The sequence below is a fragment of the Scyliorhinus canicula genome, chromosome 14 (genome assembly GCF_902713615.1).
Source record: "Scyliorhinus canicula chromosome 14, sScyCan1.1, whole genome shotgun sequence".
Lineage (NCBI taxonomy): Eukaryota > Metazoa > Chordata > Chondrichthyes > Carcharhiniformes > Scyliorhinidae > Scyliorhinus > Scyliorhinus canicula.
Window position 1 is genome coordinate 56,379,931 of NC_052159.1, and position 23,414 is coordinate 56,403,344.

Below are 23,414 nucleotides of genomic sequence, written 5' to 3' on the forward strand. Positions count from 1 at the left end.
CTGAGTTGTGGTTTCCCATGACAACTCCTCCCAACAGCACCCCACACCACCCTCACCCTGACACCACCCTCATACTCACACCGCCCTCACACTCACACCACCCTCACACTCACACCACCCTCACCCCCACACTGCCCTCACCCCCATACCACCCTCATCCCCACTCTCAGCCCCACACCACCTTCACACTCACACCACTCACACACCCACACAACCCATTCACCCCCACTCCACACTCCCCACCTCCCACATTCCCTCCCAGCCCACAGTCTAATCATGCGTATTCTCTTGGGTCTTACAGGTGATGGCGCACGTCCTTCTGGTGTCCCCCGTCCCCAGCCAAAGTTCTAGGTGCCAAGCAGCGATGAGGACACTGACACGGACGGGAGCATCAACCCGAGACCCAGGAGCTTGAGTGGAGATGCAGTCACACAGCCAGAGACAGCATGAAGGGTTGTCAGCGAGCATCCAGCAATGTGCAGTTGCAGGTGGTAATGTACCATCAATTGGACTCGAGACACAATGAAGATCCAAACTGTGGCTTTAATCAGCTAGTTGTTAGCCCAGTGGTCGACTACAGAGAAAGGCCGACCGCCGGGAACTCTGGGTACTTATACCCCGCCTCGGAGGCGGGGTCTACTTGCCTCTCAACCAATTGGTGAGCAGTCACATGACTAGTCCCAGCCAATCGGATGAGAGGCACATGACCAGCCAGAGCCAATGGGAAACCAATGCTCTGCACCAATGGCAGTGCTCACATTCATACCACCACATTCACCCCTTGTGGAGAAAGAAGGCGGGGGAGGGGTGTAAGTGGAAGAGAGAGGGGGGGTCCGAGGACTGGTGGTATGAGCAGCGAAAATCGAGAAAGGTGGGCTGCCCACTGGCTCGTGGCAAAAAAAATACTACTACTACTAACTTAAGGTGCAACAGAATAACAACAAAGTCCAAAAGAAATGTCCCATGGTCGCATCAGATGGACATGATCAGCCTGTCGGGTGCCCGTGGTCTTCTGGAAGACCATCGCAGTGGAGCCGGTGACGTCGGGCTGATGGTCATCCTTGCCTCCGGGAGCGTCGGTCGTAGATGTGTCTCCGTACCCCGGGCCGGTGGTGGAGACGCTGTAATCGGGGGAGAGGGGGCATGTGCGCTGGGTTGTTGGGGTGCGGGGGGCGCTGGGGGGAATTGGGGGGGGGAGGTGTTGATGTAGGGGGAGAAGGCCGCACACCGGCGGGTGCCAGGTCCCGAAGCGAGACCGTTTCCTGCCGACCGTCGGGATACTCCACGTACGCATACTGCGGGTTGGTATGGAGTAACTGGACTCGTTCAACCAACGGGTCGGACTTGTGCACCCGCACATGCTTCCAGAGCAAGATGGGCCCAGGGGTGGCCAGCCAGGTCGGGAGAGGGGATCCTGAGGGCGACTTCCTGGGGAAAACAAGAAGATGTTCATGAGGTGTTTGATTAGTGGTAGTACAGAGGAGAGACCGGATTGAATGCAGGGCGTCAGGGATGACGTCTTGCCAACGGGGGATAGGGAGATCTCTGGACCGTAGGGCCAGCAGGATGGTCTTCCAAATGGTGCCATTCCCCCGCTCGACCTGACCGTTACCCCGGGGGTTATAACTGGTCGTCCTGCTAGAGGCTATGCCCCGGCTGAGCAGGAATTGACCCAGTTCGTCACTCATAAAGGAGGACCCCCGGTTGCTGTGGATGTACGCTGGGTAACCGAACAGGGAGAAGATGGATAGGAGGGCCTTTATGACGGTTGTTGTGGTCATGTCGGGACAGGGAATGGCGAAAGGGAAACGGGAGTATTCGTCGATAACACTCAAGAAATATGTGTTACGGTTGTTGGAGGGGAGGGGACCCTTGAAGTCTATACTGAGACGTTCAAAGGGGCGGGATGCCTTGATCTGATGCGCTCGTTCAGGGCGGTAGAAGTGCGGTTTGCATTCGGCGCAGACGTGGCAGTCCCTGGTGACGGTCCTGACTTCCTCAACGGAGTAGGGCAGGTTGCGGGTCTTAATAAAATGGTAAAAACGGGTGACCCCTGGATGGCAGAGGTCCGTGTGGAGGGAGCGGAGGCGGTCAATCTGCGCGCTGGCGCAGGTACCGCGGGATAGGGCATCGGGAGGCTCGTTGAGCTTCCCAGGATGATACAAGATATCGTAGTTGTACGTGGACAACTCGATCCGCCACCGCAAGATCTTGTCGTTCTTGATCTTGCCCCTCTGTGCATTATCGAACATGAAAGCTTCTGACCGTTGGTCTGTGAGGAGGGTAAACCTCCTGCCGGCCAGATAGTGCCTCCAATATCGCACAGCTTCGACTATGGCCTGTGCCTCCTTTTCCACCGAGAATGGCGGATTTCGGAAGCGTGGAGGGTTCGTGAGAAGAAGGCCACGGGTCTGCACGCTTGGTTCAGGGTGGCCGCCAGAGCTACGTCAGACGCGTCGCTCTCGACCTGGAATGGGAGGGACTCGTCGATAGCACGCATCGTGGCCGTTGCGATATCCGCTTTGATGCGGCTAAAGGCCTGGCGGGCCTCCATCGACAGGGGAAAGGAGGTGGATTGGATGAGGGGGCGGGCTTTGTCGGCGTAGTTGGGGACCCACTGGGCGTAATATGAGAAGAAGCCCAGGCAGCGTTTGAGGGATTTGAGTGAGTTGGGGAGAGGGAGTTCCATCAGGGGGCGCATGCGTTCGGGATCAGGGCCTATCACTCCGTTACGTACTACGTAGCCAAGGATGGCTAGACGGTCGATGCTAGACACGCACTTATCCTTATTGTAGGTTAAATTAAGGAGTTTTGCGGTTCGGAGGAATTTTTGGAGGTTGATGTCGTGGTCCTGCTGGTCGTGGCCGCAGAAGGTGACGTTATCGAGATACGGGAAGGTGGCCTGTAAACTGTGCTTGTCGACCATTCGGTCGATCTCCCGTTGGAAGACCGAGGCTCCATTTGTGACACCGAATGGAACCCTGAGGAAGTGGTAGAGGCGCCCATCTGCCTCAAATGCGGTGTACTTTCGGTCACTCGCGCGGATTGGTAGCTGATGGTAGGCGGACTTAAGGTCCACCGTGGAAAAGACTTTGTATTTCACGATCCTGTTAACCAGGTCGGAAATACGGGGGAGGGGATACGCATCCAGCTGCGTAAACCTGTTGATGGTCTGACTGTAATCAATGACCATCCGGTTTTTCTCCCCAGTCCGAACTACCAGCACTTGGGCTCGCCTGGGACTGTTGCTGGCCTTGATAACTACTTCCCTAAGGAGCCTCTGGACCTCGGACCCGATGAAGGTCCGGTCCTGGGCACTGTATCGTCTGCTCCGAGGGGCGACAGGTTTACAATCTGGGGTGAGATTAGCAAACAAGGAAGGGTGGTCCACTTTCAGGGACGTGAGGCTGCAAACAGTAAGGGGGGGAATAGGGCCGCCGAATTGGAAGGTCAAGCTCTGCAAGTTGCACTGGAAATCCAGGCCCAAGAGTGCCGGAGCGCATAGATGTGGGAGAATGAGGAGTTTGAAGTTTTTGAAAATCCTCCCCTGGACCGTGAGGTCCGCTATGCAGCACCTGGTGATTTGGACGGAGTGCGAACCCGAGGCCAATTCAATCTTATGCTTAACTGGATGGATGGGGAGCGTGCAGCGTCTTACCGCGTCTGGGTGGACGAAACTTTCCGTGCTCCCGGAGTTCAGCAGGCATCTCGTTTTGTGTCCGTTGAGCTGGATCGTTGTCGTAGTCTTGGCAAGCGTGCGTGGTCGCGACTGGTCGAGTATGATGGAAGCAAGTCATGGAGAGAGTTCCAGATCCTCCTCGGTGGCAGAGTAATCGCTGGCAGGGCCTTCCATGTTGGCCCAAAATGGCAGCGCCCAGAATCCGCACGTGGAATCGGGGTCCCAAGATGGCGGCGCCTAGGACCCGCACGTGGAGCCGGGGCCCCAAGATGGCGGCGCCCATGGCCTACACATGGCGTCCGGGGCCCAAGATGGCGGCACCTGTGGGAACCTGGTGGTGGCTGGGGGCAGTGTCAGCGGCATCTGCGGGCCGGTCAGGGCAGCCGGGACAGCCGGGAGCGAGGGTCACTCCCTGACAATGCTCACTCTACGGACAATGGTCACTCTACTGACAATACTCACTCCCTGACAATGCTCACTACCTGATAATGCTCAATACCTGACAATGCTCACTCTATTAACAATGGTCACTCTACTGACAATACTCACTCCCTGACAATGCTCACTCTACTGATAATGCTCACTCTTTGACAATGCTCACTCTACTGACGATGCTCATTCCCTGACAATGCTCAGTCCCTGACAATGCTCACTACCTGACAATGCTCACTCTACTGACAATACTCACTCCCTGACAATGCTCACTCCCTGACAATGCTCACTCTACTGACAATGCTCACTCTCCCTGACAATACTCACTCCTTGACAATACTCACTCCCTGACAATGCTCACTACCTGACAATGCTCACTCTACTGACAATGCTCACTCTCCCTGACAATACTCACTCTCTGACAATACTCACTCCCTGACAATGCTCACTACCTGACAATGCTCACTACCTGACAATACTCACTCTACTGACAATGCTCACTCTACTGACAATGGTCACTCTACTGACAATACTCACTCCCTGACAATGCTCACTCCTTGACAATGCTCACTCTACTGTTGATGCTCACTCCCTGACAATGCTCACTACCTGACAATGCTCAATCTACTGACAATGCTCACTCCCTGACAATACTCACTCCCTGACAATGCTCACTCCCTGACAATGCTCACCCTACTGACAATACTCACTCCCTGACAATGCTCACTCTCTGACAATGCTCACTCCCTGACAATGCTCACTCTACTGACAATGCTCACTCTCCCTGACAATACTCATTCATTGACAATACTCACTCCCTGACAATGCTCACTACCTGACAATGCTCACTCTACTGACAATGCTCACTCTCCCTGACAATACTCACTCTCTGACAATACTCACTCCCTGACAATACTCACTCACTGACAATGCTCACTACCTGACAATGCTCACTCCCTGACAATGCTCACTCAACTGACAATGCTCACTCCCTGACAATGCTCACTCTACTGACAATGCTCACTCCCTGACAATGCTCACTCCCTGACAATGCTCACTCCCTGACAATGCTCACTCCCCCTGACAATGCTCACTCCCTGACAATGCTCACTCCCCCTGACAATGCTCACTCCCCCTGACAATGCTCACTCCCTGACAATGCTCACTCCCTGACAATGCTCACTCCCTGACAATGCTCACTCCCTGACAATGCTCACTCCCCCTGACAATGCTCACTCCCTGACAATGCTCACTCCCCCTGACAATACTCACTCCCTGACAATGCTCACTCCCCTGACAATACTCACTCCCTGACAATGCTCACTACCTGACAATGCTCACTCCCTGACAATGCTCACTCTACTGACAATGCTCACTCTACTGACAATGCTCACTCTACTGACAATGCTCACTCCCTGACAATGCTCACTCTACTGACAATGGTCACTCTACTGACAATACTCACTCCCTGACAATGCTCACTCCTTGACAATGCTCACTCTACTGTTGATGCTCACTCCCTGACAATGCTCACTACCTGACAATGCTCAATCTACTGACAATGCTCACTCCCTGACAATACTCACTCCCTGACAATGCTCACTCCCTGACAATGCTCACCCTACTGACAATACTCACTCCCTGACAATGCTCACTCTCTGACAATGCTCACTCCCTGACAATGCTCACTCTACTGACAATGCTCACTCTCCCTGACAATACTCATTCATTGACAATACTCACTCCCTGACAATGCTCACTACCTGACAATGCTCACTCTACTGACAATGCTCACTCTCCCTGACAATACTCACTCTCTGACAATACTCACTCCCTGACAATACTCACTCACTGACAATGCTCACTACCTGACAATGCTCACTCCCTGACAATGCTCACTACCTGACAATGCTCACTCCCTGACAATGCTCACTCAACTGACAATGCTCACTCCCTGACAATGCTCACTCTACTGACAATGCTCACTCCCTGACAATGCTCACTCCCTGACAATGCTCACTCCCTGACAATGCTCACTCCCTGACAATGCTCACTCCCCCTGACAATGCTCACTCCCCCTGACAATGCTCACTCCCTGACAACGCTCACTCCCTGACAATGCTCACTCCCTGACAATGCTCACTCCCTGACAATGCTCACTCCCCCTGACAATGCTCACTCCCTGACAATGCTCACTCCCCCTGACAATACTCACTCCCTGACAATGCTCACTCCCCTGACAATACTCACTCCCTGACAATGCTCACTACCTGACAATGCTCACTCCCTGACAATGCTCACTCTACTGACAATGCTCACTCTACTGACAATGCTCACTCTACTGACAATGCTCACTCCCTGACAATGCTCACTCTACTGACAATGGTCACTCTACTGACAATACTCACTCCCTGACAATGCTCACTCCTTAACAATGCTCACTCTACTGTTGATGCTCACTCCCTGACAATGCTCACTACCTGACAATGCTCAATCTACTGACAATGCTCACTCCCTGACAATACTCACTCCCTGACAATGCTCACTCCCTGACAATGCTCACCCTACTGACAATACTCACTCCCTGACAATGCTCACTCTCTGACAATGCTCACTCCCTGACAATGCTCACTCTACTGACAATGCTCACTCTCCCTGACAATACTCATTCATTGACAATACTCACTCCCTGACAATGCTCACTACCTGACAATGCTCACTCTACTGACAATGCTCACTCTCCCTGACAATACTCACTCTCTGACAATACTCACTCCCTGACAATACTCACTCACTGACAATGCTCACTACCTGACAATGCTCAATCCCTGACAATGCTCACTCCCTGACAATGCTCACTCCCTGACAATACTCACTCCCTGACAATGCTCACTCAACTGACAATGCTCACTCCCTGACAATGCTCACTCTACTGACAATGCTCACTCCCTGACAATGCTCACTCCCTGACAATGCTCACTCCCTGACAATGCTCACTCCCTGACAATGCTCACTCCCTGACAATGCTCACTCCCTGACAATGCTCACTCCCCCTGACAATGCTCACTCCCTGACAATGCTCACTCCCCCTGACAATACTCACTCCCTGACAATGCTCACTCCCCTGACAATACTCACTCCCTGACAATGCTCACTACCTGACAATGCTCACTCCCTGACAATGCTCACTCTACTGACAATGCTCACTCTACTGACAATGCTCACTCTACTGACAATGCTCACTCCCTGACAATGCTCACTCCCTGACAATGCTCACTCTCTGACAATGCTCACTCCCCCTGACAATGCTCACTCTACTGACAATTCTCAGTCCTCCGACAATGCTCACTCCCCCTGACAATGCTCACTCCCTGACAATGCTCACTACCTGACAATGCTCACTCTACTGACAATGCTCACTCCCTGACAATGCTCACTCTACTGTCAATGCTCACTTAACTGACAATGCTCACTCGACTGACAATGCTCACTCTACTGACAATGCTCATTCCCTGACAATGCTCACTCTACTGACCCAAAAATAAATCCTGCAAGGTGAGTTCCACGGCGGGGGGAGGGGAGGTCTGTTGCTGGTGGCATGTGAGTGCAAGGCTCCTTGCCAAAGAGGACAGTACATGTGTAGGGTTTTGGTGGAGGATGAGTTGCAAAGGAGATGCAAGCAGGTAGAGTGTTGTTGGCCTCAGGGGGATTGGAGGTTGATGTAAGGAGTGAGGGACAGGAGTGATACCAGGGACACAGGCGAGGTGACCCATCTGTGCTGCCCTAGGGAGGCCGATTATTTCTTTTTGGCATTGCAAGCCAGTCCTCCTGGCATCCGGCATTCGGTCAATCTCTGACTCCCGGAATCTGGAAGCCGGTTTGCGTGCAGCCATCTTCCTGGCTGGAATTACAGTCTGTGGTGAGTGAAGCGCTTAATAGCTGCTCCAGCTGGTCAGGCTTTTTAAAAAAAATGTATTTTATTCCAAACTTGTATCAAAACAGGTAACAGCAAATAAACACCCCGGAAACATATTTCCCAGCAACCAGCTATACAGTCTGTACAATGTTTTTCCCATTCTTACCCTCCCCCCTCCCCACGACGAACAGCTCCTCAAACACAATCACAAACATCCCCCTACCTTTTCTCAAACCCCCTGCAGAACCCCTTAACTCATCCTTTATCTTCCCCAACCGCAGGAAGTCGTACAGGTCATCCAGTCAAGCCGCTACCCCCGGTGGCGATGCCAACCACCCACTCCAGTAAAATTCACCACCGTGCAATCAGAGCAGCGAAGGCCATGACATCGACCTTCCTCCTCTCCATGAGCTCCGACTTCTCTGAAACCCCAAATATCATCACCAAAGGGTCCAATTCCTCCTCCACTATCCTGGCTAAGACAGCGAACACTCCCGCCCAGAATCTTCCCAATTTTACACAACCCCAAAACATGTTCGCGTGATTCGCTGGCCCCTGCCCACACCTCTCACTATCATCTGCTACCCTCTGAAAGAACCCACTCATTCTCGACCGAGTCAAATGCATCCTGTGCACCACCTTAAACTGTATCAGGCTCATCCTTGCACATGAGGAGGTCCCGTTTCCCCTACGCCATGCCTCACAATTTCCCGCAATTCAAATCTGGAGGGAGAACTTAGTCTTCTAGACGGAGAATCCTGCCCTCTATTCATCTTATGATAATTTCCTTTTGATTGCGCCATCTTAACTTTTGTCATTTAATTACTCCTGCCCTCCACTCTTCACCCTTTTGTTTCTTTCGTGCCTTTCCCTGGCTTTGTACCTGTTAAAAGATGTTCAGCTGTAATAGCTTCCAGTGTTGATGGAATGACATTCCTCCAACACTGGAAGCTATTACAGCTGAACATCTTCACTCTGTTCCTTTCACTACAAATACTGATTAACCTATTAAATGCCTTCAGAATTTTCTGGTTTTATTTTGAATCATCCAGAGTAAATCTGAGTGCAAGTGCTTATGTTATTTTGTTAAACTGACTCTTATACAGTTGACCTTTCATATCAAAATTAAATAAATACAGCAATCATACAATGATAGTTAAATATTGCAGGAGCCATTTTTTTATTGGTGTTAATGAATAAAAATATTGGTTTCAAATTTCTTGTCAGACTAGTTTCAGGTATTCATGAGCTACAACCAAACAGGAGACTAATTAGATTCAATAGCTTTAAAGAACCTGTGACAATAAATTTATATTCCTTAATCTTGCATTTGCAGAAAAAGTGTAAACCAATCTATCATGTAGACTTATTGGAGCATGGGTACAATTACCAAATTGAAAACATTTCCCTAAAAAGTTGTTTGAGATTTCCAAAAATTCTTACAAACTTAAAGTACCTTCTCAGATTTCACTTCTCATCTTTACGAAGTGTAATGAAAGATGGTTATGGTCCACATTATGACAGAATTGTATTCTTTACAAAAGCAAACAAAATCATGAATCATGGCACAATAATATTTTGTGAGGTATCAAATGTTCTCTGATCTGAGGACATTCTAAAAGTGCCACCTGTTGGTTAGAAATAACCCATCAGAGCTTGTGCTTACCTACATCAAGTAACTAACTGTGTATCAAACCAATCTGTTGCACATAAAGTATTTTGAGACACTTCTGAGACATGACAAAATGTTACATTTGTGAATACTCATATGCATTTAAATCTGTAAGTAACTTTAGTAAATGTGAAAACTGACTAAAATTGTAATTTTATACTTAGGTTTACTATGTAAAGAAAGTACAAATGGATTAATCTCCATTTGGGGATGAACATTTGAGGTATTACTGTTTTTATTTGGACTTTGTATTCATTAACACAGAGGGAAATTTTGCAACAACTTCACAGCGACACCAATGGTCCTTAAAGTATAGATGTGGATTATTCTTCTTATGATGAACCTTTATAAAACATTGGTTTGACCTCATCTGGAATATTGCATTTAATTCTGAGCACCGTATTAGGAAAGATGTGAAAACGTTACAGAGGCTGCTGAAACTAATTACGATAATGGTTCCAGGAATGAAGGACTTCAGTTATGTGTAAAGACTGGGGAAGCTGAGGCAGTTCTCCTTAGAGAACAGAAGGTTGATGGGGATTTGATGGAGATGTTCAAAATCACACAGTATCCAGATAGAGTAGATAGACAGAAACAGTTCCCATTGGTGGAAAACTCAGGAAACTGGAGGACACTGCATCAAGATAAATAGGAAAAGAACTAACAATAACATGAGGAAAAGTCTTTCTGGGCAGAGAGGGTTAGGGTCTAAAGCGTCCAAAGATGTGCAGGTCCGTGGATTGGCCATGATGAATCTGCAGAGTGAGAGGAATAGGGTGGGGAGTGGGTCTAGATAGAGTGCTCTTTTGGAGGGCCAATGCAGACTCGATGGACCAAATGGCCTCCTTCTGCACTGTAGGGATTCAATGGATTTGATTGGTCTGGAGTTCACTGACTGAGAGTGCGTGGGGGAAAATTCAATTGGTGCTTTCAAAAAGGAATTGGATAAGCTTCTGAAGATAAATAATTTGCAGGGCTACAGGTAAAGGACAGGGAGTTGGATTAGGTAAATTGTTCTTGTAGACAGCTAGCATGAACATGATGGGCTGAATAGCCTCCCTGTGTTGTTACCATTTCATTTGATTATTTTTATTTCCTACATTTGGACAAAGGGGGACTAATTTTTTTTAACTGAAATTGAACCATCAGTGTATTCCAACTTTATTATGGAACTTGGAGCCATTCAACCAAAAGGGAACCAGTTTAAGGTTGAGAGAGATGAAGTAAACACCATTTTATTCATTGCTAATTTCCATCAAATGGTAATGCAGTTTAAGATAATGCAATATATGTATATATTATATTTATATACTGATGCCACAGAGTTCTGCTAATGGTGAGTGTGGATATTGGTGTTAATCAAGGTGCAGGCTTGGATGGTGCAAAGTTCTTTGAGTATTGTTGAGGCTGCACCTACCAAGGTAAGCCCTGAATATTTAAACATACGCACGATTAACGTTGAATATGGTGGACAGGCTTTGAAGTGCTGAAATGTAAATCACTCATTGGGATATATTTAGTCTGTGCCCTGCTCTTGTATGGTTCATAGTGTAGGTCAAGTCAAGCTACTTGTCAAGTACGAGGGGCGAGATTCTCCGGACTCACGACGGGTCGGAGAATAGCGGGCGTCGGAAATTTTTACGGCGACGCTGTTCCGACGCCCTCCCGCTATTCTCCGAACCCCGCAAATTGTCGGAGTCGCGTTTCCCGACAAACGCCTCCTTCCCGCCCCTGACACGACCAGAATCGCCACTGAGAGCCCCCCCGCTATTCACCGGCCCGGATGGGCCGAAGTCCCGACGTCATGGCGCCCTGTTTGGACGTCGTGAAACACACCTGCTTTTTAAATTCGTCAACCAGTCGGCCTGGCTGACGACTGCTTGGAGGAGGTCAGGGCACCACTCTGCGCACCGCTCAGCGCACCGCTCAGCGCACCGCTCGAGTCTGGCCACAACGGGGAAGGCATCCCTGGGACCGGGAGGGGGTCCAGAACGGGGGCGGTGGGGGAGACGGAGGGGGCAGTGGGGGAGACGGAGGGGGCAGTGGGGGAGGCGGAGGGGGCAGTGGGGGAGACGGAGGGGGCAGTGGGGGAGACGGAGGGGGCAGTGGGGGAGACGGAGGGGCAGTGGGGGAGACGGAGGGGGCAGTGGGGGAGACGGAGGGGGCAGTGGGGGAGACGGAGGATGCAGTGGGGGAGATGGAGGGGGCAGTGGGGGAGACGGAGGAGGCAGTGGGGGAGATGGAGGGGGCAGTGGGGGAGACGGAGGAGGCAGTGGGGGAGATGGAGGGGGCAGTGGGGGAGACGGAGGAGGCAGTGGGGGAGATGGAGGGGGCAGTGGGGGAGACGGAGGGGGCAGTGGGGGAGACGGAGGAGGCAGTGGGGGAGATGGAGGGGGCAGTGGGGGAGACGGGGGAGGCAGTGGGGGGCGACGGAGGGGGGGGGGGGGTTTAGGTAGAGAGTGAGCCGTCCAACCCCGTAACAAAATGTCTGCCACCATGCCATGGTGTGCAGGTGACGAGGACACGGCCGCTGGTTCCCCTGTGGCTTCCGGCCACAGGCCACTGACGCACCCGTGAGGAGGACATAGTTTACTGGCCGTTGGATGCAGGAAGTGACCAGGGGTTAGGCTGACCGCGTGTCAGCAGCGCGACCAGGCCACCGGGACACACTGGTATCCCATGGCTGGCGGCTGCCGAGGTGTCGACTAACGTCCGTCTAACATGTCCCGTTTCTCCGCCCCCCACCACCCTTCTGTAGGTTAGCACGATGCATGGGAACAGAACGGCTATGTTCTGCGCAGTGGTTGGGGCAGCTCTACTGGATTTGGAGATGCAGCAGCATCCACACCCACAACCCGCAGTGGCTGCAGGGCCAGCTGCAGCAGCAGAGGGAAGGGCCGAGGAGTTGCCAGTCGTCGAGCAGCATGGGGGGGGGGAGGAGGAGGAGGAGGAGGAAGAGGAAGAGGAGAGAGTGAGGGTGCAGCCACGGCGTCAGAGGCGACGACCAAAGCCGAGGGTGTACCGTGTCCGGGTCTCTTTCCTAACAATGCCGGACATCACCTGCAGGAGAAGACTCCGGCTGAGTAGGCAGACGGTGATACATATCTGCGAACTCCTGTCGCACCTCGCCCCACGTGGAACGGGGGGAGGACACGCAATCCCGGTAGCCATCAAGGTGACGGTCGCTCTGAACTTCTATGCTACCGGCTCCTTCCAGTCTCCGAGCGGGGACGTCTCTGGGATCTCCCAGTCATCGGTGCACAGGTGCATCCGGGATGTGACCGACGCCCTCTATGCCATCGCCGATCGCTACATCACCTTTCCCGAGGACCGAGCAAGTCAAGACTCACGAGCCCGTGGATTTGCCAGTGTGGCCGGGATACCGAGGGTTCAGGGGTCAATCGACTGTGTTCACGTCCCCATGCGCCCGCCTGCTGTGGACAGGGACGTGTTCACAAACAGGAGGGGGACATACTCCATTAATGTCCAGGTGGTATGCGACCCCCACATGAGGTTCTTGAACGTCTGTGCAAGGTTCCCAGGGAGTGTGCATGACTCCTACATACTAGCGCAGTCGTTCATCCCTGCGATGTTTGAGGGACGTCCCCCCCGGCTGAGGGGCTGGTTGCTAGGTGACAGGGGTTATCCGCTGAGGTCTTGGCTGATGACGCCGATACGGAGGCCTCAGACCAATGCGGAAACACGATACAACGAGGCCCATGCAGCAACCAGGGGTGTGGTGGAGCGCTGCCTTGGCCTCCTGAAGATGAGATTCAGGTGCCTGGACCGCTCCGGAGGGGCCCTGCAGTACCAGGCCGACAGGGTCGCTCGCATTGTAGTGGTCTGCTGTGCGCTGCACAACATCGCGATGCAGAGGGGAGATGACCTGTTGCAGGAGGCGGAGGGAGAAGCTAGTGGCAGTGGTGCCAGCACAGAGGAGGAGGAGGAGGAGGAGGAGGAGGAGGAGGAGGAGGAGGAGGACGCTGGTGGAGTGGCGGGCGCAGCACGCAGACACGACCCAGGTGCTGGTGATGTCCAGGAGGCGGCACGACGGACCCGGCAAGGACGGCGGGCACGCGACGCCATGGTGGCAGCACGGTTCACGCATCGCATGTGACGTCCCCGATGAACACCAAACCACCACCTGCATCGCTAGTCATGCAGAGGGTCACCACACAACTGCCACCACCAAACCCCCCCCCTCAGTGTACACTGCTCCACTTCGACATGACGCTTATCACTGGGTCCAGACGGAATGGCACAACATTGATGGCTGTGTCAGCGGGTGTGATCAGTGCCATGTGGAATGATGACAACCCGCTCTGCGAAGAGCTGTGAGCTCAGAATCGTTAGAGAGAGTCTGACCCATGGCAATAGCTGAACCATCCACCTTGGTGGCCGCTGAGTTCGTCACTGACACTCCATCACATGCCTGCGTGGGCTAGCTGTGGGAGGGGGGTAGGGGCAGGGACTGCACACCCGGCACCGAGGTTTCACCACCCGCCACCCCCAGCGACACTCGGTCACCATCACGATTCCTGTGGCTGTGGAACAATCACACGGTATTACAAGTAAGGTGGAACAGTGTGTTTAATATTAACAATTATTTACAGGTGCCCTACCCCTACAACTAAACTGTGCCCTTCACCCGTGCCAACTTACTCAGTGTCTATCTTAGTTGCCTTACGGGCCCTACCACTACGTCTAAGTGAATCCCCAGATGATACAGCAGGAGTGGAGGAGGATTGCTGCGAATCGCCCCCCTCGACTCGTTTCTCCTTGGCCAAGCGTTTCCTGGGGCGACCCGGCCTTGATGGGCCAGGCTGCTCTGCGGGCGTCTCGGGTGACATTGTGCCACCCTGCTCTGCCTGCTGCCCACCCGATGCACCAGGGATGGGACGGGGGGAGGCCGAGAATTCCGGGACGTCCCGTGATGGAGTTAATGGGACGGGCCCCGAAACCTCCTCCTCCCTCGGGGAGCCCGGTGGCCCCCGGGCCTCACTTTGGGACAGAGGTGCGAGCGGGGAGGTTCCCCGTCGCACCACCGACACCTGGCGCTGCCAGTCCTGGAGGCCTGCAACGGTATCCACCAGGATCCGAAGGTTTGCAGAGACGGAGTCCAGGGAGTTAGACATTCCCGCCAGGGACTGTGCGATCTCAACCTGATTGTGCACGACGCCATCCAGCACATGTGTCAGGCGGTTGATGCTCTCGGCGACTGACTGCTGCGACTGGCCAATGACCTGCTGAGACTCGGCCATGGCCCGCAGGGCGCCGGCAATGTCGGTTTGGCTCTGGCACATTGCTGCCTGTGAGAGGGCAACCCTGTCCAGGGCCGAGGATGACGCGTGCACATTAATCCCAACGTCTTGCATAACCTGACCCATTGCCTCCACCGCGGATGCCACCCGTGCGGTGTCGGACTGGGTCTCTGCCATGAGCGGCACCACTCCCTGCTCTTGGACGCGGATCGACTCCTCTAACAGCGTCTGCAGAGTCTGGAAGGAAGCCCTCATCCCGTCATTGTTTCCCTGGGTTTCCTGAGGCATCGGCTGTGCGGGTGGGTTGAGAAACTCCAGGAACTCCGAAAACGTCTGGGAGCCAGCTGCATCCTGGGCCTGGTCTGGCCTCCGCGAGTCCGGGCCCTCTGTTGCTCCGACCTCCACCTGCTGTACCTGCTCATCTGTGATGTGACAACCAGACTGTGCCCCAGGAGACTCATCACTAAATAGGCCCGCCGGGGTGTGTATCTCTGGGATGATGGAAGTGGTGGGAGAAAGCAGTGCCGCAAGCCCGACGCTCTCAATGGTTAGGTCCTCGTCCAGGGTGTGGGGCCGCTCAGCGACAGGAGGGTTGTCCCTGGCCATTTCTGGTGGTGGTGGTGGACCTCGAACCCTCTGTGCGTCCTGGTCCGCAGATTGGGTTGGGGCAGATAGGGCTGCCCGCTGATCGGGCACCCTCTGTTGTGAGGCCCCGGGTGAGGTGGCGGCAGATTCGTGTCTCCGTCTGCAGCCAGACGGCCCTGGTCGTTCGGCATCACGTCCTAGGGAAGAGAATGAGACGGGTTATTTCGATTTGCTCGGCAGGCCGCTGGACGGTCCCAGTGGGCAGGGTGTGTGAAGGGACAGAGGATGGGGAAGTGTCCCAGTGGGCAGGGTGTGTGAAGGGACAGAGGATGGGGAAGTGTCCCAGTGGGCAGGGTGTGTGAAGGGACAGAGGATGGGGGGGGGGGAGGGTGTTTGTCAGGGAGGGTTGTCTCACTTGCTGCAGTTCCGCCAACCTCGCATTGCGCGATATCGCGGGTGGCAGACCCCCCAACAAGGTCCAGTGCCCTCTGTTCAAAGGTGCTGAGGGGGTGCATGTTGGGCGAACCCCCTCCAGTCTTGTGCCGCTCACGGTGGTTATGACCGGCCTTGGCCTGTTGGGGGAGGAAACATAGGTAGATCATTACAAAACGGTAGGTCTCAGAAGTCCGTTCTGATACTGGCACAGTTTGGGGGGGGGGCAAGTTGTCATCAGATGATTGCATCTCTCCTCGGGGCCAGAGCGCTGGGTCTGTGACAACTTTGTGAACCACCCTCAAATAACTCTGCCCCAATCCCTCTCCCCCCCCCCCCCCGGGCAGTTAAGGGGGAGGGATGGTTGTGACTAGGGGGCACCCTCATGGCACTTACCCTGGCAGACCTGGTGAGGTCATGTAGCTTCTTTCGGCACTGCTCTGCTGAGCGAGGGGTCTGCCCCACAGCACTGACGGCAGCAGCCACGTCACGCCAGGCCTGGCGTACCGTGCTGGCAGGTTGGCGATGCCCTCTCCGCGGGCGGATGATGCCCCTCCTCTGCTCCACGGCATCGAGCAGCGCCTCGACGTCTGCATCAATAAAGCGAGGTGCAGCTCGCCTAGGCTCCGACATCCTGCCCGACAGATTCTGTGGTCGCCCGCGCCTTTTTACGGCGTCGGGCGGCGTCACATGGGCGGGTTCGTGTCGTCGTCGCGTTCCGTCGTCATCACGCACGTAATTGATGCGGCCGCGCTGCTAGCCCATTTCCAGGAAGTGAATCGGTCGGGAAATGAAGCCTTCGCGACCGTCGTAAAACGGTCCCGATTTTTACGACCGTTTGCCGACTTTCCGCGGGTGCGGAGAATTTCGCCCGAGATTCCGAGATGGTGCTAGCGAAGGATTTGATGATGATGGTGTTATTGAAAGTAAGAAAAAGATGGCTAGATTTTTTTTCTTCTTGGAGATTTCCATTGCCTGCTAACTGTTGCTTGACACTTGTTAGCCCAAGTCTAGATTAGGTCCAAGTCCTGCTGTAAATTGTTATGGGTTGCTGAATTATCAGATGAGTGTGAATTGAGTCAAACATCAATTAAATTTTCAATGAATAGCCCTATTCCTGACCATATAATAGAGGAAAAGTTATTGATGAAACAACCAACAAGGATTGTCCTATTAATGCTACCTCGGGGAACCATAAAACAATGCTCAGATTGTGAACTATCAGTCTAAATCGCACTCTGAAGTTCATAACCACTCTTTGACTAATGATCTATACAAAGCCATGTTCGATTCCCGGCTTGGATACTGTCTGTGTGGAGTCTGCACGTTCTCCCCGTGTCTCCGGGTGCTCCAGTTTCCTCCTACAAGTCCCGAAAGACGTGCTATTAGGTGAATTGGATATTCTGAATTCTCCCTGTGTGTACCCGAACAGGCGCCAGAATGTGGCGACTAGGGGTTAATTTCATTGCAGTATTAATGTATGCCTACTTGTGACAATAAAGATCATTATTATTATATTATTATGTGTCAAAGATTAGGAGTGTAATATCAAAATACAATTTCTGTGATCATCAAATCTATTTCGAACAATTTCACAAGAGAAAAATTTCATAGAATCATAGAATTTACAGTGCAGAAGGAGGCCATTCGGCCCATCGAGTCTGCACCAGCCCTTGGAAAGGTCACCCTAATTAAGCCCACACCTCCACCCTATCCCCATAACCCAGTACCCCACCTAATTTGATTGACCTTTCCTGATTTCACACTGCTAGGTTCCAGCCGTGTTTTTCAATTGTCTTTAAGACTTTGAACCACATTGGCTTTGTAAACTATGATTGTCTCAGGAAATGTCCTATCCCATATTTTTTTCTTTATTCTTTCATGAACTGTGGGGAGGCAGTGGCGTAGTGGTATTGTTACTGGGCTGGTGATCCAGTGACCCAGGGACCTAGGTTTGAATCCTGCCACGGCAGATTGTGAAATCTGAATTTAATAAAATTCTGGAATTAAAAGTCTAATGTTGAGCCTCAAACCATTTTTGTAAAAACCCATAATTGCTTCCTGATGATCTTGAACAGTCCTCCTTACTAACACCTGGTGGCCTGTGTCAAAGTTGGAGAGCTGCCTCACAGACCAGTCAAGCAACAGACTAATATAGTCATACTCACGGAATCAGATGTCCCAGACACCACTATCACCATTTCTGGGTATGATCTATCCCACCGACAGGACTGGCCCAGCAGAGGCGGCAGCACAGTGGTATACAGTCGGGAGAGAGTTACCCTGGGAGTCCTCAAGGGCGGCACAGTAGCACATGTGACTAGCACTGTGGCTTCACAGCGCCAGGGTCCCAGGTTAGATTCCCGGCTTGGGTCACTGTCTATGTGGAGTCGGCACTTTCTCGCTGTGTCTGCATGGATTTCCTCCGGGTGCTCCGGTTTCCTCCCACAGTCCAAAGATGTGCAGGTTAGGTGGATTGGCCATGATAAATTGCCCTTAGTGTCCAAACAGGTTAGGTGGGGTTACTGGGTTACAGGGATATGGTGGAGATGTGGGTTTGGGTAGGGTGCTCTATTCAAGAGCCGGTGCAGACTTGATGGGCCGAATGGCCTCCTTCTGCACTGTAAATTCTATTATTCTATGATAGTTCTGGGAAGGGGAAGGTGAGACGTTATTCCTCAATTCTACAGCATTATCCACATCTTGATGGCCCTGGAAGGGTACTGCAGTGTTCACGGATGTACTGGAGGCCTTCTACAGTGGATAGGCACCAACTGGGTATTGAGTGTATTTTAAATACTAACATCATGAATAATCTATTATTTGTTTTTCTGATCCTCCAATTGGTCGTGTTTATTGTTGACCTATTCATAGGGTCCTACACTTGAATTGGCCATATTAATGTTATGTTTCATCAGTCCAACAAAATAGGCCCATCGGACAGGTTTTTTTCACTTGGAGCAGCCTCTAATTTCCTTCATCAACGAATCCCTGCTGTACAGTCCTTGTACTCTCTCTCTCTGGCACCATTGCGTCAGTCAGGTGAGTCGCTATAAAAAGGGTCAGGTAGTAGGTGGTAGATCACGGGGCTGCTCGCCAGGGGGAGGACAACAACATTAACCCGCATGCAAGCAGCCAGCGGAGCTGTTTGAGAGTTTTACTCCAAGGATTCGGAAATTAGACGCCTATCTTTCGATAGGAAGGCGGTGAGACGTGTCCCTGACTATCTTGAGTAGTAACTGCATTTTGAAGTAAGTGAGAGCGGGTGTACTTAAGTTTTTGTGTCGACTTGGGCTTTCACTTAGAATGAGAACTTTTTTTTTAAACAAGTATTTTAGTGTCTGCGCAGGAATCATTTGGGTTTGAGGTTTAACAGATTCCTATTTCGTAACCAACTTGGGTTTCCATCCACAAAGTTGCAATTGGATTTTGAACATATCGCTAAAGGGGGACGGGGCTAATTAACACGCATTTCGCAATTAGCGAGGGGAGCGTTTGGCGCCGGTTCCTGTATTTTCTATTTCACTTCCCAAAATCAAAGATTTCCAAATCTGGTAAATTCCGAGTGTTTAGTTTTTTTGGGGGTGGACATTCTGAATGTATATAACGGTGTTAAACCTAATTAGTTTTCTATTAACTGGATGATTGGCCCATTCACTTAATGGGGGTGTTAATGATTTTCAGCTGATTAGAAGGGTTAATTCTAAATGGGAGAACAAAATGCTGATTTCTGAACTCCGGGGCGATTACATCAAAAGAAACATAACAATCTTTGGGTTAGAATAGTTAAATTCTGGTTTCTAATCTAGACCAATTTTGGGAGTAAGTTTGGGATTGTTGTGCAAATACCTGATCTATTTGTTCCTCTAAACAATGTGTCGGTCTAAACTTAAAACCTGCAGACTTTGACCTTAAATGGACTGTGTATTCTACCGGTGCAACTTGTCTCATATATTTAACAAATCTTTGGTCTTGACCATAGAGAAGGTGTTTTTTTTCTGAATGGAGGTCTGTAAGGTCAGTACTAGGACCTCTACTCTTTTATAATATCAATGACTTGGATAAAAATGTAGTGGGTCTGATTAGCAAATTTGTGGATGATACTAAGATTGCAGAAGTTGTGGATAGTGATGACGATTGTCAGAGAACCCAACAGGGCAGAGAAATGGCAGATGGAATTTAACCTGGACAAATGTGAGGTAATGCATTTTTGGTAGATTCAATTCGGGTGAGAGCTATAAAATAAAAGGCTGGAGCATAGAGACAGATCTGGGTGTGCAAGTCCACAAATCCTTAAGTGGCAGCACTGATGGTGGTAAAGGAACCATATGGCATGCTTGCCTCTTGGGTTGAAGTATTGAGTATAGTTATATAGAATGCTGTGTCCCATTCTAGTCACTGCACTACTAGAAGGATGTGGAAGCTTTGGAGAGAGTACAGAAAATGTTCACCAGGATGGTGCCTGGTATGGAGGGGGTATTTGCTATGAGGAGAGATTGACTAAATTGGGATGGTTATCCCTAGAGATGGGAGGCTGAGGGGTGACCTTATTAGGGGTATAGATAGGGTGAACAGTTGGAAGGCTTTTTCCCAGGGTGGAATTGAAAATTAATGGGGGCATCAGGGTGGGGGGGGGGGGGGGGAAGGTTTGGTCGAGATGTGTGGGGGAGGTTTTTACACGGAGGGTGGTGGTGGCCTGGAATGCACTGCAAAGTGAAATGGTTGAGACAGTTCTGTTACTGACTATATGACTTGTCTGGATAGGCACATGACCAGATGGGGTATAGAAGGGCAGGCTTGGAGGGCCAAAGGGCCTGCTGTATTGTTCTTTGAAGTGAAGCATCGAATAGTGGCAATGATCTGGGCTGAGTTCTGTCCTGCTTCTCAAACCTGTTCATTATCATTATCTAGCTGCTGCTTGGATGCACAAGTCCTGCTTCCAGAAAATCTGCCAGCAGCTGAATTTTAAAAATAGTGTAAATTAATTTTGTAACTAATGCATACAGGTAATGGCTCACTCCATTAGAAACGTTGGAGTTGAGAATGGGCAGATAAAGCATTACACCTTAAACTCCATGTGCTGGAAAATGGGAATAAAGTAAATAGGTGCTTCATGGCTGACACCGACTTCTGCTGTTAAGATGGACTCTAAAACCTACACTTCTCTCCATCTTGCCTATATATTCATGGGGGTGGAATCGACACTTCCACCGTCGTGGATGTGGACCATCAAGGTAAACTCTCCTGGTGAAATTGGGAGTAAGTGGTCCCAAATCCTTGTACAGTATCACAATTACAGCTCTTCGATTTGCATTTTTTTTTTAGTTTTCAATCTATCTAATACTCAAATGATTTCCTCAATTTCTTTTTTTTAGGTCTAACTGAAGCCAGAAGATGAATTGGGGGCAGCTGCACCTTATCCTAGGAGGTGTCAACAGGCACTCCACCAGCATCGGCAAAATCTGGCTCTCCGTCATCTTCGTTTTTCGCATTATGATTCTGGTGGTGGCGGCGGAGAGTGTTTGGGGAGATGAACAGTCAGACTTCGTCTGTAACACCCTGCAGCCTGGCTGCAAGAACGTGTGCTACGACCAGTTCTTTCCCATGTCCCACATCCGCCTGTGGTGCCTCCAGGTCATCTTCATCTCCACGCCCGCCCTCCTGGTCTCCCTGCACGTCGCGTACAGACAGCACGAAGAGAAGAAGTGTTTGGAAAAGCGGCAGGGCCTCTTGAAGAAGGAGGAAGTGGAGGCCCTGAGGCAACAGAAAATGCGGATCGTCGGTGCTTTTTGGTGGACCTATGTGATCAGCATCGTCTTCCGAATCCTCTTTGAGACGGTTTTCACCTACATGCTGTATTTCCTGTACGGTGGCTTTCAGATGGCTCGCCTAGTAAAGTGCAGTGCCTCGCCCTGCCCCAACATCGTGGACTGCTTCATTTCCAGACCCACCGAGAAGACTGTCTTCATAATCTTCATGACGGTGGTTTCTGGGGTCTGCGGGCTGCTGAACGTGGCGGAGTTGTTTTATTTGCTAGTTAAGGCGTGCATGAGGCAAACGCGCCGGCGGCACCACCCCAACCACCTGCCCAGGAGCTCCGAGAAGGAGCAGAACGAGATGAACGAACTCTTGTCCACCACACACCAGAAAATGGTCTTGGAGTCGAATAAAACGTCCTGAGGGACTGTGCGTTGCCCAAGCCCCGTCCTGCTCCGTGATATGTAATGAACATTTAACCTGGGGAAATGCACCACTTTCTACTTTAATGTCGCCCCTTTTATACATGTACCCAGTAGTTTCTAGTCGGCACTTGCCGTTTTTTTAAACCAAGCAGTTACTCCAAACGCACAACTTGCACTAATTTGACACCTTTACCAATATTGTATTCACGCTACCGCGACCTTTTTAATGTAAGGAAGTGATATCAGATATTTAAATGCACCATCAGTGATGGACCGTTGACAGCAAATCTATTGGACTTTTCTTTCGTCCCCCTTGTGGGTTATCACTGCCAGTGGATGAACCAAATCACCTCCAAGCCAAGTGTTTATTGTTGCGCACTCCCAGCAACTCGTTTTTTCTGTAGTTTTTATTGTAAGCAATAAAATTGTACTTGATGGGTATTAGCTCAATCTAATTTCTTATGGCTAGTATTATCTATCTAAAATTTCCAGGTGCCAATAGAGGAATTTCTATTTTTGATTCTTGCGCGAATTGACCAAAGGGCGAGATTAGCGTAAAGCAACAGCCGTCACTACATTCGGTCCCGTACCCAAGATTGAGCACTACTGTCTCGAGTATACTACCATTGACCAAATTATCTCCTTGGTTCAATGTAATGTAACCATATAACACCTTTTAAATTCCAGTAGAAAGGCATATATAATTTCTTTGCATAATTTGCTTGACGACTGCTTCCCCTAAAAATACTGTTTGGATACTTGCCTCCTGATCTCCTCTAATGTGAATTGCCCACTTTGGTGAGGGAGCATGGTGCTCTTTCACTTCAATTTCCTCCAAGCAGCAGCCGTGGTAACTTGTAAACTGCGAGCTAATTGTGAGTACAGTCAGTATTTACCATTGAGCTATATTGGGAGTAGGGCCTTGGAGTATTGGTTTAATTTTAAGGAGTATGAAAACTGATGTGCTCCATGTGGAAAACCAGAATATTCCAGTTCTGATGGGCAGCATATGTAGGAATGGCTACGGCTCCTGGAAGCCTGAGTTTTGAAGCTGCACGTATTCTATGGAGCATCCACAGGATTGAGTATTGTGTGGTGTAACAGGCTGAGTCTGCAGAAAAGGAATGACCACCAGGTGGAGTAAGAGGACTGAACAGGCAGCGCAGGAATCGCATTTGCTGTGCCCTGAAAACAGATACCACTTTGGATACTATTAGAAATAATTTGTGGCAAGCAGCAACCGAACAGGAAGTGT

General features: G+C 50.9%; 1 protein-coding gene across 2 annotated transcripts in view; it reads left to right on the forward strand.

The window, feature by feature from the left end:
* The window catches only part of gjb8 (gap junction protein beta 8), an 84,967-nt gene extending 62,367 nt beyond the window's left edge, over window positions 1-22,600 (forward strand). The window contains exons 1-2 of one of the 2 annotated variants that reach the window (XM_038818841.1): window positions 19,062-19,228; window positions 21,353-22,600. In XM_038818841.1, the coding sequence (XP_038674769.1) occupies window positions 21,372-22,157 (786 nt within the window). In that variant the 5' untranslated portion in view covers window positions 19,062-19,228; window positions 21,353-21,371 and the 3' untranslated portion in view covers window positions 22,158-22,600. Of the gene's footprint in view, window positions 1-19,061; window positions 19,229-21,352 lie in introns of those variants that run through there. The other variant, XM_038818842.1, reaches the window with a different exon arrangement.
* The last annotated feature ends 814 nt before the right edge of the window (window positions 22,601-23,414 follow it).